Source organism: Heptranchias perlo, chromosome 3 (assembly GCF_035084215.1).
Source record: "Heptranchias perlo isolate sHepPer1 chromosome 3, sHepPer1.hap1, whole genome shotgun sequence".
NCBI classification, from domain to species: domain Eukaryota; kingdom Metazoa; phylum Chordata; class Chondrichthyes; order Hexanchiformes; family Hexanchidae; genus Heptranchias; species Heptranchias perlo.
The window spans coordinates 60557346-60577430 of record NC_090327.1 but is presented as its reverse complement, the minus strand read 5'-3'; the positions used below and the strand labels follow the sequence as shown (position 1 = coordinate 60577430).

The 20085-nt window shown below is 44.7% G+C and overlaps 1 protein-coding gene across 2 annotated transcripts in view; it reads left to right on the top strand.

The window, feature by feature from the left end:
• The window catches only part of prkdc (protein kinase, DNA-activated, catalytic subunit), a 253759-nt gene that overhangs the window by 199174 nt on the left and 34500 nt on the right, over positions 1-20085 (top strand). For both annotated transcript variants that reach the window (XM_067979911.1, XM_067979910.1), the window contains exons 69-76: positions 5564-5750; positions 6400-6574; positions 9013-9203; positions 9301-9481; positions 10109-10269; positions 14638-14849; positions 19037-19124; positions 19207-19350. In XM_067979911.1, the coding sequence (XP_067836012.1) occupies positions 5564-5750; positions 6400-6574; positions 9013-9203; positions 9301-9481; positions 10109-10269; positions 14638-14849; positions 19037-19124; positions 19207-19350 (1339 nt within the window). The remainder of the gene's footprint in view (positions 1-5563; positions 5751-6399; positions 6575-9012; positions 9204-9300; positions 9482-10108; positions 10270-14637; positions 14850-19036; positions 19125-19206; positions 19351-20085) is intronic.

Sequence of the window (20085 nt, the reverse complement as noted above, 5' to 3'; positions counted from 1 at the left end):
CATATGAGCAAGGTTCCATCAAGGGTTGCTGGATAATATCAGGAGAATGATGGTGTTTCACCATGGTGAATTTTCCATTCCCTAACCCAAGGGAACTGAGGCCAATTGTAGTGCCCCTATTGCTATCCTAGTTGAAATCTGCTAACTCAGCATAGACCAGGGATCAAACCTGGGACTTGGTTGGCTGGTATGGCTCAATTACTCACCGGGTAAATTGAGCCCCCGACTGCTTAAGTTGAAGTTTTGGGAAAATGGTTGTGTGTGTTGTTATACTTGTCCATCATTGCTTTAAAGTATATAATTCCAAAAAGCATTAATGGACAGAGGACACTCCTCAGATGATGTAATATTTATACAGCATGTGTGTGTTATACATTACAAGTGAGTGACAAAGCCATAGATATACCTTTTTATATATGAAAAGTGCTAACAAAAATCCTTGGTTTCATTGAACACAGTTTGCCAATAGAATCTAGCTATCTATCTGCCTAACTAAAAGTTTTGGGATAAATTTTTAACCCTCAAGAACAGGTGGGTTGGGGGCGGGTGGACAGTGAAAATTGTTGGTTTAGGGAGCGGGACCAAATCCTGGCTCCAACCTGCCCACTTCCAGGTTTGACCCAGACTTGTCTGGGTGCGTGCGCGCTTCTGAAACCCGGAAGCACTTAAAGCCAGTGGGCTGATATTTAAAGGTCCAATTGCCGTTGAAGCAGTTAAGGGGATTACATTTTTGTGCATTCAGCCATACAAATGATTTTAACTTTCCCTTAATGGGTTTCCCGTGGCCTCTGAAAGATGCCATGGAAACGGAGGCAAGTTGTAGTCAGCACCCATTTAAACCAGTGATTGACACATGTGAAGAAAAAGTGAGTTTTTGCAGCAGGGCAGTCAGTTCTCTCAGACAAATCTTTGGCTGGGAGCTTTGTGTTTAGACTGAGATTTCTTTGTTCACACTCAGAATTCTTGTTCACACATATTTACCTACATTTTGGATCCCCTCAAACTGACATTGTCAGGATGGGGGGGGGGGGCGCAATGTATTTATTCAGCTGTATATCTGAGGAGGAAGCACATCACCATCCGAGGCAGGCACGGCGTGCAGTTCTGGGAGTTGCAACTCCAAAAGGACCTGCAGAAGAGCAGAGAGGTGACCAACAGAGGGGCTGAGGTCGCAGGAGGCACTGCCCACGTGAGAGGGTCCACAGTCAGAGGCTGAGCTTCCTAGACCCCTCCTGAGGAACAGTGCCAACGAAGGCTCAGATTGAGTCACCAGGTGGTTGCAGATATCTGCAGGCTCCTTCATGCAGAGCTGCTCCTAGCTGGGCCTAGTGGTCACACATTGCCTGTCGCAGTTAAAGTCACCACTGCCCTCGATTTCTTCGCCTCCGGATCCTTCCTGGGCGCCACCAGTGACATCACCAGGGTCTATCAGTCGTCTGTACATAAGTGTATATGACAGGTCACGGATGCCTTGGTGCCAGAGCATCCGACTACATCAGCTACCCCATCGACAACTTCAGCCAGACTGAGAGGGCAGTGGGTTTCCACTCTGTGGTTGGCTTCCCACGGTACAGGGCGCAATTGATTGCACATGCAGCAAACCGAGGACCTGCACGTGAGCCAGGACTGTTTATCAACCGAAAAGGGATATCACTCAATCAGTGTTTTTTTTTTATTATTCGTTCATGGGATGTGGGCGTCGCTGGCGAGGCCGGCATTTATTGCCCATCCCTAATTGCCCTTGAGAAGGTGGTGGTGAGCCGCCTTCTTGAACCGCTGCAGTCCGTGTGGTGACGGTTCTCCCACAGTGCTGTTAGGAAGGGAGTTCCAGGATTTTGACCCAGCGACGATGAAGGAACGGCGATATATTTCCAAGTCGGGATGGTGTGTGACTTGGAGGGGAACGTGCAGGTGGTGTTGTTCCCATGTGCCTGCTGCTCTTGTCCTTCTAGGTGGTAGAGGTCGCAGGTTTGGGAGGTGCTGTCGAAGAAGCCTTGGCAAGTTGCTGCAGTGCATCCTGTGGATGGTACACACTGCAGCCCCTGCGCGCCGGTGGTGAAGGGAGTGAATGTTTAGGGTGGTGGATGGGGTGCCAATCAAGCGGGCTGCTTTATCTTGGGCTGCTCCATCAGTGTGCAGCTGGTTTGCGACCACTGGAAGTGGTTTCTGCAGGTGTGTGCCAAATTCCCTGGCAGCTACCATGATCCCTTCATTTTGCACGAATCCAACATCCCGGTCCTCTTCCATGCACAAGACAGACTTAAGGGCTGGCTCTTTGGAGACAAGGGATACCCCCTGCAGATGTGGCTCATGACACCTCTGAGAAACCCCACCAGTGAGGCACAGCAGCAGTACAACGACAGTCACATCACCACCAAGTCTGCCATTGAACAAGCTACAGGAATGCTCAAGATGCGCTTCAGGTGCCTGGATCAATCTGGGGGAGCCCTTCAGTACTCATTGGTGAGGTTGTGTAGAGTAATAGTCGTGCGTTGCGTCCTGCACAACATCGCCCATCAGGGAGGGTTACAGGTGGATGAGGTCCCATGCACTCATGAAGCATCTGCACCTGCCATCAACATTGAAGAAGAGGAGGAGGATGACAATGGGCAACCCAACGGCCGAGCAATGGCACACATGGCTGCTTGTGATACCAGGAAGTCACTCATATTTGATAGATTCTCATAAGGAGATCTGCAAAGTGAAGTACTCACACCACCTGGAACTACCAGCACCCCCTCCCACCAGCATCCCCTCACCACCCCCCCCGTTTGCACAAATCAGTCCTACAACCACACATACACCCATTGTAAACGCACCCAGTGGGTGGCATCAATCTCGCCATTAACTATGAGGGACATGGAAGGGCATTTTCACGAAAGGGACTCAAGATTGCTCAAGAGGTGGCAGTCGTGGTGCAAATTATAACATTTAATGTGCAGGTAAGAAAAAATAATTATAAATGAAAAACATGACATTTAGTCAGACACCCTTGGTGATCACAAAGCCTTCACCACCACCTTCCTACCATTTCTACGGGATGCATCCCTTGTGGCTTCAACAGGGGTAGTGGTAGGTTGCTTAGGTCCCAGCCCTGACTGCTGAGATGCTCTAGGTCTACACCCTCTCGGTTTTGGAGCCTGTGAGGGCCCCACCAAAGACTGCTCCACCTGCATCTGTGTAGGGGAAGACTCGGCCATCTGGAGAGGAGGCAGCATTGTGGGTACCAGTTGAGGGGGGGGGAGGAGGGTGCTACAGGTGAGACGTGGAGTCCCCACTTCCATGTCCCCTTTCACCATCATCCCTCTCTTGGGCTAGGGCCACATCACGCTTACCATTCTGCTGGGCAACAGCTTGGAGGACATGTGTAATGCCTTGTGAGGCCACTGCTAACATATCTGTCTGCCTGTTTAAGGCAGCAGAATGTTGGTAACCCTGAGTTCGCACTGCCGTTGTCAGGGCCTGAATGGACTCATTTGTGAGCCATGCATGAAGCACCAAGAAGGCTGCCATTCTCTCCATTGCAGACATTCCTGCACTTACCTGCACCACCACTCCATTAATGCTGGAAGTGGACCCCTCCAGCCTCTGTGTCAATGTGGAAAGTCTTCCAGTACATCACATGTACCTCGATCATTCTCCTTTTTAAGGATGGCCCCTGGGGTTCAGCATCTGTGTCCAGCTGAGCAGAGCTTGGAGAGGAGTGCGCCCACCGACGTGGATTCTCCAAAGCTGCCCCTGCCACCAGTGTCTGCTCGTGCTTACTTGAGTGGTGGCTCACCGGGTGACAACCCAACTAACTCTCTAATAGGACCCACTGAGGTGCAAGTATTGGCACAGGTGCATGGCTTGCTATAATGTGACGGTACGCCCTCCGAGGCATGGAGCTCCTCTGAGGAATCGCCCTCGTCCAGGTCCTTCAGCACTTGAAGGCCCTAGAAGAGAACATACAGGAATATTAAGAATCATTGCAGAAGTGATGTTGCAATGAGCATCCTGAGGTTTGCAACAGGCCAATCATTGATAGCATCAATTCATGTTGTGTGTGAGGGATGTTAAAGTTCTGTCACCAGACGTTTGCGGGGTGCCAGTCTCGGCATCCCAGACAGCCAGGCATTTCTGCGTCCGGCTGAGTTCCAACGCCCCCTCCTCTGCCTCTGTCAAGGCCATTATTTGTGGTGGACCCCTCCAGTCCTGCTCCTCTCCCACGCATTTTGCATTCTCTTCTACAAGGGGAGAAAGAACAGATGTGTGAGTGAGGGTGACGGGGTCACCCGATGGAAGCATTGCTTTCGGTGACCATTGCCCATGAAAGAGATGCATCAGAGGGTGAGTATCAGACAGATTCATGTCATTGCATCAGGATTGAGGCGAGTGGGAGTGGTGGGTTCACAAATGGGGAGGTGAGGAAGTGCACAAAGTAAAGGTAAGTTGATAATGAGACTTGAGTGGTTCTGAGGAATGATGTGATGGAGTAGGCTTGGCAAGACAGAGTGTGGGGGGGGGATGGGGGGGTGGTGGTGATGGTGATGTGCACCACAGGATGTAGGTGAATCAATAACTGTGCTCACGTTTCCTGACCTGGTTAGGTCATTAAATCGCTCTTTGCTCTGCACCCAAGACCTGGGCATCATGCTTCTGCTGCTGACCTGTTCTGTCACCTCCAGCCACACCTTGGTGGCAGAAGCAGGTTTGTTCCTCCTGTCACCCAGGTGTAACAACTCCCTCCTGCTTCTCCCAGCAGCCAGTAGTATCTCCAGGGAGGTGCCCGAGAACCTGGGTGCTGCCTTTCCTCTATGTCCTTCCATTCTACGTTTTACTCCTTTCTCTTTCAAAATCCATTTTTGCATTGGCTCTTTAAATAGTGGGTTTCAAATCGCATCATGCGAGTGCGTACTACGCCCGCTGCGCAGCTTGGAGATGTGAAACCTGGAATTAGAATTAAGTGCCTTCAATTGAGTTGCGATCTCATGAGAGAACACACGAAAAAAAATTCTCTGTTTCCCACCTGCTTATTGACATCCCACCCACCCCCCCAGCTGAGATCCCGCCTCATTGTTAAAATTTACCCATTTGTGTCTGTTGTAAGCTTGTAACATTGCTGTTTGGTCCATGATGTCATGGACCAATCAGATTCCCACAAGACCATGTAAGATGTACATTTATCGGCTTTCCTCTTTTAAAATAATGTTTCATATTCTTCCAAGTGTTTTTAATTTTGTTTAATCGTGCAACAATTCCCAGTTCACTCGGCCTCTCTTCTCCCTTTGCCTCCAAACGAAGCTGCATATCAAGGTTTCAGCCTCTGCCTGACCAAGCTTGTCTGCCTTGCCCAACCTGATCCCAACTGAACCCTGCTTGTGTACCGTGTCTCACCCAACATTGACCTGATCTGGTGTTCCTAACCTTGTATGCCATGTGTGGTACCAGCCACCCACTGGCATGATTTCAAATTTTTGTTTTTAGTCCATAAGCAATTCCACAAGTGATCAATTAGTTTTTTTATTATAGTTTCTTTAGTGTAGGTACTTTTTTTCTGATTTTTTTTTCCTCCATATCTCAGCTGTTTCTTCCTCGACAAGATCAAGGAGCAATTGTCTCACGTTCAGGCTGATGATAGTATGGAGGTGGATGATGAAGGAGCTGATACTAAAATGGATGTGGACAGAGAAGAGGAAGATGTCGACATGGTCATAAGAAGCTGTAAATTTAATATGAAGTTAAAAATGTTAGAAAGTGCAAGGAAACAGGTATACAACAAAATGTTACCGGCATCTGTTGATCAAATGCAGTTAATATAAAAATCTGTGTTCTATGTTAATTATTAGTGAAGAGACTTTTGATATTGAGGGGGACATTGAAATGCCTGTTCCACTTGTTTAATCACAGTATTTAGTCTTAGTACAGCCGTTAACTAAAATAGGCCCTGAAAATAGGATGAGTTCGTAGCCAGGATTCCAGCTTTCGATTGCTAACCACTGACCCCTGCTGTAAAGGTATGCCTGTGGGTGTCCGGTAAAGTTCCTCATTGTCAAATAACCAGCCAGCACTCACTGTTGAAGGATATACATGAATAATGGTCACTTGGGCAAGGTACCAGAGGGCACCAAGTTATCGTGAATGGAGGGAAATAATTGGCAAAAAGAAACACAAGTCCTAGTTACAGCACTTTTGTGCTTATTGTGAAAGATTACATGTTGCTAAATTACAACACTAGGTAATTTTTCATTTTCATGGCTGAAATATATGTTATCCAATTAAATTTAAAATAAATTACAACTGTGACAAACTCATAAATTGCTAGCTGTTAAACCTGAACCTTCAACTACAAAATAATTAATTCTTCAAATTCCTTTTGATTAACTTTTTTCAGAAAGTCAATTGTTTTCCTTATTTCAGAACAATTTTTCAGTGGCGACCAAGCTGCTGAAAGAACTTTATAAAGAGTCCAAGGCCAGAGATGACTGGAGAGTGAGATGGATACATAGTTACAGCCGATGCAGCCATAAGCGCAGTCAGAGTCAGGAGAGAGCCGAGCAGATTGTAACGATGATGAAGACCATCCCCTTACTAGGTATGGCTGACGGCTTTCTAACATTGCCATAGCGACCGAAAACGTTGATTCTTTAAATCAGTAAGAATGCTTTCTGACAGCTTTCCCGCTGCGTTTTTTAAAACTTTTTTGATTGTGCTGACTTTTGAAAATGTTTTCTCTTTTAGAAGAATCATAGAATCATAGAAGTTACAACATGGAAACAGGCCCTTCGGCCCAACATGTCCATGTCGCCCTGTTTATACCACTAAGCTAGTCCCAATTGCCTGCACTTGGCCCATATCCCTCTATACCCATCTTACCCATGTAACTGTCCAAATGCTTTTTAAAAGACAAAATTGTACCCGCCTCTACTACTGCCTCTGGCAGCTCGTTCCAGACACTCACCACCCTTTGAGTGAAAAAATTGCCCCTCTGGACCCTTTTGTATCTCTCCCCTCTCACCTTAAATCTATGTCCCCTCGTTATGGACTCCCCTACCTTTGGGAAAAGATTTTGACTATCGACCTTATCTATGCCCCTCATTATTTTATAGACTTCTATAAGATCACCCCTAAACCTCCTACTCTCCAGGGAAAAAAGTCCCAGTCTATCTAACCTCTCCCTATAAGTCAAACCATCAAGTCCCGGCAGCATCCTAGTAAATCTTTTCTGCACTCTTTCTAGTTTAATAATATCCTTTCTATAATAGGGTGACCAGAACTGTACACAGTATTCCAAGTGTGGCCTTACTAATGTCTTGTACAACTTCAACAAGACATCCCAACTCCTGTATTCAATGATCTGACCAATGAAACCAAGCATGCCGAATGCCTTCTTCACCACCCTATCCACCTGTGACTCCACTTTCAAGGAGCTATGAACCTGTACTCCTAGATCTCTTTGTTCTATAACTCTCCCCAACGCCCTACCATTAACGGAGTAGGTCCTGGCCCGATTCGATCTACCAAAATGCATCACCTCACATTTATCTAAATTAAACTGCATCTGCCATTCATCAGCCCACTGGCCCAATTTATCAAGATCCCGTTGCAATCCTAGATAACCTTCTTCACTGTCCACAATGCCACCAATCTTGGTGTCATCTGCAAACTTACTAACCATGCCTCCTAAATTCTCATCCAAATCATTAATATAAATAACAAATAACAGCGGACCCAGCACCGATCCCTGAGGCACACCGCTGGACACAGGCCTCCAGTTTGAAAAACAACCCTCTAAAACCACCCTCTGTCTTCTGTCGTCAATCCAATTTTGTATCCAATTGGCTACCTCACCTTGGATCCCGTGAGATTTAACCTTATGTAACAACCTACCATGCGGTACCTTGTCAAAGGCTTTGCTGAAGTCCATGTAGACCACGTCTACTGCACAGCCCTCATCTATCTTCTTGGTTACCCCTTCAAAAAACTCAATCAAATTCATGAGACATGATTTTCCTCTCTCAAAACCATGTTGACTGTTCCTAATCAGTCCCTGCCTCTCCAAATGCCTGTAGATCCTGTCCCTCAGAATACCCTCTAACAACTTACCCACTACAGATGTCAGGCTCACCGGTCTGTAGTTCCCAGGCTTTTCCTTGCCACCCTTCTTAAACAAAGGCACCACATTTGCTACCCTCCAATCTTCAGGCACCTCACCTGTAGCTGTCGATGATTCAAAAATCTTTGCTAGGGGACCCGCAATTTCCTCCCTAACCTCCCATAACGTCCTGGGATACATTTCATCAGGTCCCGGAGATTTATCTACCTTGATGCGCGTTAAGACTTCCAGCACCTCCCTCTCTGTAATATGTACACTCCTCAAGACATCACTATTTATTTCCCCAAGTTCCCTAACATCCATGCCTTTCTCAACTGTAAATATTCTTTATTTAAAAATTCAAACTGGCAAATATTGCCAGTTTGAATTTTTAAATAAAGAACATTTTTCTGGCATAGCTTCAACATGTGACAGCGAGCTTCAGATGCAGGGCTATACACCTTTTACAGGAGGTGGGATCCTGATTGCAGCTGTGCCATCAGATGGAAGCAACAAACCATTTCTCCACCAGCAAAGAGAGAGTTTAAAAAGTTGGATAGTCCCATGTTATGTACCTTCTGCCCATTGCTCACCAGCCGAGTCGAGAGCAGCAGAGGCCTGAGAACCAACCTGCTTGGTCGACAGAAAGACAGAAAAGAAAAAAATACAACGAGGAAATAATTTTTAATCATTACTTTATTATCTTTTTTTTTAAAAAAAGGCAGGTGTGTAAGAAGGAGCAGTCTCCAAAGGATTAAAATGAATATTTTCATCAGATTGGGGGATCATGGGTATGAATTTACACCCCATCACTAAAGGGCTGCGGCACATTGAATATCTGACGCTCTAGGCACCCAAGCCATTTCAGGGAAAAAAAAACAAGTTAATGAGGACTTCATTTAAATGCTGCTGTCTTGAACAGAAATCTTATCTTACAGTTGAAACCGAGACGGATTATCTAAATACACACAGACATGCTCTCAGAGACCAGAACACATTGCTTGGTACAACCTACTACATTATGGCTAATGCTCTGAATAAAGACCCATCATCTCTTCAGCATATTGAGAAGGATCGAGCAAAAAATGTTCTAGAACTTTCTGGAGCTACTAGTGACGATATCGTGCAGGTAGGAAAAATATTCCTGACCTCCAGACTGTACCAAAAGGATGCACAAATGCCGTTGGTAACGGAACCTGTCCTGACAGTTTTTTGTTGTTGCTCAGGTTGCGATTGGATTATACAGAAAGGCTCATGAATATCTGCAAAGTGCTGTTAAAAAGGCTGAAGAAGAGGTGCAGTCTCTTTCTGAAGAACATGTAGAGACAGTGGGAGTGATTGAGGCCTACATGAATTTGGCAAATTTCTGTGACAAACGTCTGCGTGAGGAAGAAGAAAGTGAAAACAGTAAGACTGCAAGCAAATTTGTAATAACTTGTGTTCTTTTCTATATATTTACATGTATTGTGTATTTATACAATGTATAGCTAGTGAAGCATGGGCCTTCTCTCACTTTTTTAATATATATATATGGTGACTGGGACTAGTTGTGCCAAAAACTTCCTTTGCTCTTTTGCCTGCCGTTTTTGTTTGGGGAAAAAAAAAATCTTTCCACTTTCTCCTCTGATTTTCATCTTTTTTTCCACCCTCTTTTATCTCGTCAATTTTCTTTTCCTCTCACCACCTCTCCTGAAGATATTTGCCTGGATTTTCTGTTAGGCCGTTGCATCAACAGAATTGCAGCGTGGTGGGACTTGTCCCTGTCATAAGGACATAGACTTGATCCCCAGCCGATTTGCTGACCTGAAAGTCATTTGCATTTTCCAGACAGGCACCCCAACTTCTAGGCTTTAGAAGAGTGGCCCACGACCAAAAGTTGGTGAGGAGCCCAGCTTTTACGTTGGAGCAATGCATTATTCCCTTACTGTTTATTCCAACTTTCACACCTCCACAGTAGTGATGATCACCAATACATTGTTTGTGCACATTCTGTTTTTTATGATTTTTAAATAAATAAATTCATGTTTGTTACAGCTATGAATTTCCCTGAGCTACATACATTCCCAGCCTGTGTAGTGGAGAATATGTTAAAAGCGCTGAAGTATAATTCAAGAGAAGCCAGATTGAGATTCCCTAGATTGTTACAGATTGTGGAATTATATCCAGCTGAGACACAGGATCTCATGACAAGAGAGGTACGTATTGGGTCAGCTGGCTGCTGTTTTACATTAAGGCTTAACACCTGGATTTTGCAGTCTTTTATGAACATTTTTTACTCTGTGTTAGGGGCTGTTTTTGTTCATGAGGCTGAAGGAGTGAACCTGTGCCACCAAAATTTCTGTGGTTTATTTTATAGATCATAGTCTACATGGAGCTGATTGTTTGCCATTAATTTAATGAAATCATCATCAAAGGATATGGAATAATTGGCTTGCCAGATTTGCAAACCATTTTCTTCTTGTTTGAGTAATTTGTTTATGGTTCTTCCTCTTCTTTTCTCCATGTCACACACCTTTCCCAGTCAGAGTGCTTTCGGGTGACAACCAATTGCTATCTGGCAAAAGCATTGCAGGACTAAGCTGCCTTCATATTTCCCAGAGGAGGAAATTTTTTTTTTTATTCGTTCATGGGATGTGGGCGTCGCTGGCGAGGCCGGCATTTATTGCCCATCCCTAATTGCCCTTGAGAAGGTGGTGGTGAGTCGCCTTGAACCGCTGCAGTCAGTATGGTGAAGGTTCTCCTACAGTGCTGTTAGGAAGGGAGTTCTAGGATTTTGTCCCAGCGACAATGAAGGAACAGCGATATATTTCCAAGTCGGGATAGTGTGTGACTTGGAGGGGAACGTGCAGGTGGTGTTGTTCCCATGTGCCTGCTGCTCTTATCCTTTTAGGTGGTAGAGGCCGTGGGTTTGGGAGGTGCTGTTGAAGAAGCCTTGGCGAGTTGCTGCAGTGCATCTTGTAGCTGGTACATACTGCAGCCATGGTGTGCTAGTGGTGAAGGGAGTGAATGTTTAGGGTGGTGGATGGGGTGCCAATCAAGCGGGCTGCTTTGTCCTGGATGGTGTCGAGCTTCTTGAGTGTTGTTGGAGCTGCACTCATCCAAGCAAGTGGAGAGTATTCCATCACACTCCTGACTTGTGCCTTGTAGATGGTGGAAAGGCTTTGGGGAGTTAGGAGGGGAGTCACTCGCCGCAGAATACCCAGCCTTTGACCTGCTTATATGGCTGGTCCAGTTAAGTTTCTGGTCAATGGTGACCCCCAGGATGTTGATGGTGGGGGATTCGGTGATGGTAATGCCGTTGAATGTCAAGGGGAGGTGGTTAGACTCTCTCTTGCTTGGCCTCTTTGCTCTGGGCCTGCCACAGTGGCACAGATAAGCTGCAGTTCACTTTGTGACATGGAGTAGGAGGATACCAGTTGAGTGTGCTGGAGGGCCAATATGCTGTGTCACCAGACACCCTGTAACAAAAACACTTAATAAATTATACCTCCGGTGCCCTGGATTAGGAAAGAGAAAAATCACCCAAGGTTCCCACTACTTTTTACTATGCGCTGCCTTCTTCTCACTTCTGCCCACTTCTGCCCCCACTGTGTATTGTTTCAACACCAGGTGAAGACAGGGTCAGACTGAGTTGTGATGCATCCGAATGATCGAATGGACTGGCACTATTCGCTGTCTGGACTAATATCAAGAACGTCATTGGGTATGGTACTGGAGGGTTGCCACTGCCAGTAACCCAACAGAAAAGGAGGGTAAAAATTTTAAAACCATTTAATGGTACAATTTTTCATTACTTCCTTGCCAGGCCATTAATGTATGGCAGCAGAACAAAAGTGCAGCAGAGCTGTAATTTAAATATTCATCTGGTGCGAGCTGAAGAAGGCAGATTTTATTTGAACTTTTGCTATTTGCTCCTCTTTCCTTTTTTGGTGTCTTCCTGTGTCATAAATCTGTACTGGCTAAGTGGGTACTGTAGATAAGTACTCAGCTCTCTCTGGAATCAACCACTAAAATGTTTAATAGTGACCTAGGGGTGACTCGAGCTCTTCTCCCAGACACCCCCATTCTTCTTCCCTTGTGGGAAAGCATGTGACCTCCAATCAAGACCTCCCATCATCGTTATGGCTGAGATTGAAAATCTCAGCTTGTTGCAGAGTTACATCCAGAACCCAGCCAGTCTATAGCTACCTTTATATTTCATCGATCTCAGCCCTGAATATACTCAACGACTCAGCATCCAGAGCCCCCTGGGGTAGAGAATTCCAAAGATTCACCACCCTCTGAGTGAAGAAATTTCTCCTCATCTCAGCCTTAAATGGCCGACCCCTTATCCTGACACTATGACCCCTAGTTCTAGACTCTCCAGCCAGGGGAAACAGCCTTTCAGCATCTACCTTGTCAAGCCCTCTCAGAATCTTATATGTTTCAATGAGATCACCTCTTATTCTTCTAAACTCCAGAGAATATAGGCCCATTTTACTCAATCTCTCCTCAAAGGACAACCCTTTCACCTAGGAATCAATCTAGTAGACCTTCGTTGCACCCCCTCTAAGGCAAGTATATCCTTCCTTAGGTAAGGAGACCAAAACTACACAGTACTCCAGGTGTGGTCTCATCAAAGCCCTGTACAATTGTAGCAAGACTTCCTTGCTCTTGTACTCCAACCCCCTTGCAATAAAGGACAACATGTTAACTTTCTGTGTTTCATGTACAAGGACACCCAAATCCCTCTGAACACCAACATTTAATAGGTTCTCACCATTTAAAAAAATATATATTTTGCTTTCTTATTCTTCCTAACAAAGTGAATAACCTCACATTTCCCCACATTATACTCCATCTGCCACATTCTTGCCCACTCACTTAACCTGTCTATATCCCTTTGCAGACTCTTTGTATCCTCCTCACAGCTTACTTTCCCACACAACTTTGTATCGTCAGCAAACTTGAATATGTTACACTTGGACCCTTCGTCTAAGTCATTGATATAGATTGTAAATAGCTGAGGCCCAAACACCGTTCCTTGCGGTACCGCACTAGTAACAGTCTGCCACCCTGAAAATGACCCATTTATTCCTAGTCTCTGTTTTCTGTCCGTTAACAAATCCTCATCCATGCTAATATATTACCCCCAACCCCATGAGTCCTAATCTTGTGCAACAACCTTTCGTGTGACATCTTATCGAATGCCTTTTGAAAATCCAAATATGCTACATCCACTGGTTTCCTTTTATCTACTCTGCTAGTTACATCCTCAAAAAACTCTAATAAATTTGTCATGCACGGGTTCCCTTTCATAAAACTATGTTGACTCTGCCTGATCATATCCTGATTTTCTAAGTGCAAGGAGTTTCTACAGAGAGAATGGCAGTGTGCGTGATGCAGTCATAATGTTGGGTCGTGACATCACCAAAGTGCGCTGCCGCCGACAGAGCAGCACAGTTACTGACTTAAGGAAGAGCAGGACGATTAGGAACACCAAGTTTAAAAAAGTGTCTTCCTAGCCACGAGTCCTAAAAGATCCATTAGTTTTATTTTGATGTGGGCAGCAACTGTTTGAGATTCACCTTATCGGTGCCAGCATTCAAAACCCAATATAAAAGCAGCATGTGACACAGCCTTTTGGGGTTCAAATTGCTGCACTCTCGAAACAGATTTATTTTAAAATAGCATCACACGGTTTGTAACAAAGAATAAAATCTTATGTTTTTTTTATGGGGGAGGAAGGCGGAGTTTCCACGAACAAAAATGCAATTGTTACTCTCTAACTGTAATTTAACTGAGAATCTATTTACTCTTTACTATTCAATTTCTGTTTCTGTAAAAGTTGCTGGGAGCTACACAGCGTAAAAGTGGGAATTTATTAAACAATACCTCACTTGAAGTGAAACTGATAGAGACTGAAGCCCTTAAGTTAACCACAATTTATTTGTGAATTTTTGTGCTTATTAAGATGAAGATTTAAATGCTAGGGAATCAGAGTCAAATACTCCCAGGTTAGGTATGGTTAAATGCCGAGTAAAGTTCTGTCCCCTCTGCTCCTGCCCAACCCAGAAAGAGCAGCCCCTTCTGCACCAGTGTGACACTTTTTTTTCCATTTCTCCCATCAGGTATCCTATGGAGTTAACTACTTCTACTTTAGTTATATAAATGGGGAGTGTTTGAGGGAATTAATAAAGGTGTTTTTAACTTTGTTTTTTCATACCAAAATTTGTAATTTGATCTGAAACCAGAAGAAAGTGATCGTAACAAAAGAATTAACAATATGTTCATTTTGTGTCGTTAGGAGTAGAGAGGCACTGAATTACAATGGTTGGAGCCAATTTCGTAGGTTTCAATGTCGGATTTTAAATGTTAGACAAATATCAGTGGAAGCAGTTTTGATCAGAGATTCTTTATAATAAAGTTGCTTTGTTTTTTTTAGCAAATAGCTGATGAGCCAGTCACCCTTGAATTGGCAAATGGAGCGTGCCACTATAAAACTAATTTGAAAGTAAATTATTAAAATGCAGCACTTAAATAACAGATGACATTCTGATAACTCTTCTTGAACCATTCATCAGGTGTCTTCCATTCCATGCTGGCAGTTCATTGGCTGGATTAGTCAAATGATGGCTGTACTTGACAAAAAAGAAGCTAATGTAGTGCAACACATCATAGAGGAGATTGCAGATTCCTACCCACAGGCTATTGTGTACCCGTTTATGATCAGCAGTGAGAACTATACCTTTGAACCGTCTGCAAGTGGCAATAGGAACAAAGAGTTTGTTGAGAGGTAAAAATAAATATTGTTATCCATTCAGCTGCTTGTTTACTGAAAGACCTTTTCAACGTGCAAAATATGATATTGTTTCATACATGCAAACATTTTTTTTGTATATTTCTAATGAATCGAAATTTTGTGATTTTTCAACATTGCATCTCATTTAACAACAACTTGCATATGTATAACACCTGTAACATAGAAAATATCCCAAGGCAATGTACAGAGGGCAGAGGAAAACATAAATTAATAATATAGATAAAGGAATGATGCAAAAGTTAGTAGAGGTCACCGAATGCTTGGTTGAAAAATGTTCTTTGACAAACTTTTTAAAGGTACAGAGAGAAGTGGAGGGGTTCAGTAGTAATGGGGCTGAGCTGGGGCAAAGGTGGAAGATGTGAAAGCAAGCTTCTTAGAAATGATTTAAATGTGGGGTTTGAAGGTCCTAACATTGAGGGAAGTGCAGGAGATGTAGAGCTGAGTGTCATCAGCATACATATAGAAGCTGACCCATACCTATGGATAGTATCAACAAGGCCTAGCATATAGATGAAAAAGAGGGGGGAAAGCAACAACAGTTCTTAGGGGCCTCTGAATGTGATTTTGTGGGGCAGGAAGAGCAACCATTTCTGGAAATGCACTGACTGTGTTTGGATGGATTGGAGTGCAGAGCAGACCCATGGTTTGGACAATGAAGGAGAGCTGTTAGAAGAAGATTGTGTAATCAGCTTTATCAAAAACTGCTGAGAGGTCAAGATGGGCAATGAGGAATAACACATCACAGTCAGAGTGCCAATAGTGACAGCAACCAGTGCTGTGAGCAGGACAGAAGTTGGACTAAAGGAATTCAAACCAACAGATTTGGGCGAGATGGGCGCAGAGTTGGAAGGCGTTGACATGTTTGAGGAACATAGAGAGGAAAGCAAGGTAAGAGATGGATTGATAGTTGGAGAGGATGGATGGATTGAGGCTGGGTTTTGTTTAAAGGGGGATGATGGCACTTTTGAAAGAAACGTAAACAATATTGGCAAACATGGAGTAGGAGTAGTTGAGTGGTCAGAATCTGAATTGGGAGGAGATCAAAGAAGCAGGAGGTGTGTCTCATACAAGAGAAGAGCTTGAAAAGGGCAGTGGGGCGATGGGAGAGAAACTGACAGTGAATTAGAGGTACAGTGGGTGTGAGACACGGGGGTGAGGGGGAAGTCAGGAGCAGAGGGAGAGAAAGAGGAGGTAACAACAGATGCAGCAGCATGGGTGGTCTTAATTTTAGAAACAAAGAAATCCATGATGTGTTTGCATGTGGAGGTCAGTGTGGAGGGTCGAGGCAAAGTGGTTTGTCTTGGAGAAAAGGAGACATGCGTTCTTCTTGCCTTCCAGAATAACCCTGGAGCAATAGGAGGATTTGGCTTGGAGAGCAAAGCATGATAATGCTTGACATGAATCAGCCAAATCCGGCAAAATTTGTTTTTTTAATTCATTCTCAGGATGTGAGCATTGTTGCCAAGGCCAGCATCTATTGCCCGTCCCCAGTTGCCCTTGCGAAGGTGGTGGCGGGCCACCTTCTTGAACCACTGCAGTCCGTGTGGTGAAGATACTCTCAATGCTGTTAGGTAGGAAGTTCCAAGATTTTGACCCAGCGACAATGAAGGAACAATGATATATGTCCAAGTCAGGATGGAGGGGAACTTGGAGGTGATGGAGTTCCCATGCACCTGCTGCCCTTGTCCTTCTAGGAGGTGGAGGTCACGGGTTTGGGAGGTGCTGCCGAAGAAGCTTTGGTGAGTTGCTGCAGTGCATACTTCAGATGGTACACAATGCAGCCACGGTGCGCCGGTGGTTGAGGGGGTAGATGTCTAGTCTAGTAGATGAAGTGCAGATCAAGCTTTGCCTTGGATGGTGTCAAGCTTCTTGAGTGTTGTTGCAGCTGCACCCCCAGGCAAGTGGAGAATATTCCATCATACTCCTGTCTTGTGCCTTGTGGTAGTGGAGAAGATTTAGGGAGTCAGGAGGTGAGCCACTTGCTGCAGAATACCCATCCTCTTACCTACTCTGGTAGCCAATGCATTTATGTGCCTGTTCCAGTAGAGTTTCTGGTCAATGGTGACCCCCCAGGCTGTTGATGGTGGGGGATTAGGTGATTGTAATGCCATTGAATGTTATGGGGAGGTGATTAGACTTTCTCTTGTGGAAGATGGTCATTGCCTGATACTTGTGTGGCGTGAATGTTACTTGCCACTTATCAGTCAAGCCTGGATGTTGTCAGGACCGTACTGCATTATCTGAAGAATTGTGACTGGAGCTGAACACTCTGCAATCATCGCCAAACAGGCCCACCTCTAACCTTATGGAAGGAAGGTCATTGATGAAGCAGCTGAAAATGGTTGGGCCTAGGACGCTAACCTGAGGAACTCCTGCAGGGACGTCTTGGGGCTGAGATGATTGGCCTCCAACAACCACTACCATCTTCCTTTGTGCTGAGTATGACTCCACCACTGGAGAGTTTTCCCCTGATCCCCAGTGATTTCAGTTTTACTAGGGCTCCTTGGTGTCACACTTGGACAAGTGCCGCCTTGATGTCAAGGGCAGCCACTCTCACCTCACCTGGAATTCAGTTCTTGTGTCCATGTTTGGTTTAAGGTTGTAATGAGGACTGGAGCCGCGTGGTCCTGACAGAACCCAAATTGAGTATCGGTGAGCAAGTTATTGGTGAGTAAGTGCTGCTTGATAGCACTGTTCACGACCCCTTCCATCACTTTGCTGATTGGGTGTAGGCTGATTGGGCAGCAGTTGGCTAGATTGGATATATCTTGTTTGTGGATAGGACATACCTGGGCAAATTTCCACAAACGACTGGAGTAGTTGTACTCCAGGTGCACTCAAGTTTATAGCCCTCTAACTTAAGGGAGCAAAGATGGGAACTGTACCAGGGAACGGCAGGGCGTCAAAGACAGAGGTGAGAGGGTATTCGAGCAGGTCAACAGTGGCAGAGGTGTTGCAACAATGTAGGTCCAGAGAGAAAGAGTTGGGAGTTGGAGAGTGAATTAGTGAGCAGGTGCAAAAGTTTCTTTTTCTGGAGGCAGATGTTGGGGGTCATGGGGTTAGCGGAGAGTAGGAGGATGTGGATGATAAGATATACAAGAAATAGGCCAGGAATAGTCTTGTTGATGATCAAGACTTTGAGGTTGAAGAAGCAGAGAGAGATCTTGAGGTCAGTGAGAGGTCATAGGTGTGCGTAGGAGAGTTTATGTGAAGGGTGAGTATGACTGCAGATGTGAAGATGGAGAAGTCAAACGAGAGGGATGTACACTGAAGTCACAAAGGATGAGGAGTCACTCAATACAAAGGCTAAGGGAGAAGAGAAGGGAGCTTACTTATGAACATAAGAAAAGTCGATCACTAGAAAAGGTCTTTAGGTCCATTGAAGCTGGTCCCTCTAATATTCTAACTCTCCCAGACTAGCTTTCAATGCATTTTGAATTCCATTAATGTTGGTCTTCTCTCATAATGATTATTCCAAACATTTATCACCCTTTGAATAAAGAAGTTGTTTCTAATACAAGTTTTGAATTTATTTTTCACTAATTTAAATTTATGCATTTTGGTTAGATTGCACCAGGAATACTGAGCACAATTTTGGTCGCTGCAACACAAGGGGTCATCCATGCCTTAGAAGTGGTACAGGCCTTGGGTTGCAAATGAGGGCAGCATGGCTGATCCCCCATTTTAGACAGATGAGCTATAAGAGACAACTTGAAACTCAACTTCTCTGATGCTGTTCTGCAAAAATGGCAACTCATTCAGCAGGATAAGCTCCGCATCCACAGCCACACATAGTCCCCACATTCCCATCACTTGCCCCCCCGCCCCAAGCTCCACTGTTGCCCCATGGCCCAATAAACTGAATTCAAAACTCCTATCCTTGCCCCATCCTACCTCAGCTACATGTCCCTGCATATATCTTCCTTTCCTCTTTTTCCCCTGGCTTCTGTTTGTTCCTCACTCAGTCCACTGCACCATCACTGGACACTCTTTCAGCCATTATGCTCCTGTCTCTTCGAGCTTACCTCCACTAGTATAAAGCTCTGATGTTTGTTTATGTAAGAAGTGCTATGTAAACATGATTTCTTATTAAGTGTCCTTTATGTTCATCTGTAGAATCTAGTCTGTATTGTCATGAACATTATGTTTTTCTCTCCAAGGTTGAAAACTAAACTCGATAAAGGGGGAGTGATTGAAAATTTCATTCATTCCTTAGAACAGCTGAGTAATCCAGACTTGCTCTTTAAGGTAACATCTGAATTCAGACACTTCTTAAGAATAATTAAAGCCTTATGAATAAACAACAGAACAAATCTTTTTTCTTTAACAGGACTGGGTTGACGATGTCAAGAATCAACTAGAGAAGAAAGTGAAAAATAAAAGTCTTCTTAAAAACGCGTACGATGAGATGTGCTCAAATTTGGCATCTTTGCAAGCTCCTGGTATTGGAGCATTCAGAACAAGATATGTTCAGGTTGGTGAAAGTTGATCAGAATTTTATGTCCAAAAGATCAATATTGGAAGCCATTCTTTCACTTCTGGGACTGGATCTGATTGGGGAAAGGGCCTTGCCCTCTAAAAGATATCAATGAAACCAGCTTAAATAGCATTATTTCATTTTCAACAGATATGAAAGAGTATGAAATTTTAGGGGTGAGGGCCTGAGCTCATGAATAGATGAGCCCTTTTTTTTATTCGTTCATGGGATGTGGGTGTCGCTGCCAAGGCCAGCATTTATTGCCCATCCCTAATTGCCCTTGAGAAGATGGTGGTGAGCTGCCTCGAAATGCTGCAGTCCGTGTGGTGAAGATTCTCCCACAATGCTGTTAGGTAGGGAGTTCCAGGTTTTTGACCCATCGACGATGAAGGAACGGCGATATATTTCCAAGTCGGGATGGTGTGTGATTTGGAGGGGAACGTGCAGAAAGCGTTGTTCCCATGTGCCTGCTGCCCTTGTCCTTCTAGGTGGTTGAGGTTGTGGGTTTGGGAGGTGCTGTCCAAGAAGCCTTGGCGAGTTGCTGCGGTGCATCCTGTAGATGGTACACACTACAGCCACGGTGCGGTGGTGGTGAAGGGAGTGAATGTTTAGGGTGGTGGATGGGGTGCCAATCAAGTGGGCTGCTTTGTCCTGGATGGTGTTGAGTTTCTTGAGTGTTGGTGCTGCACTCATCAGCAAGTGGAGAGTATTCCATCACACTCCTGACTTGTG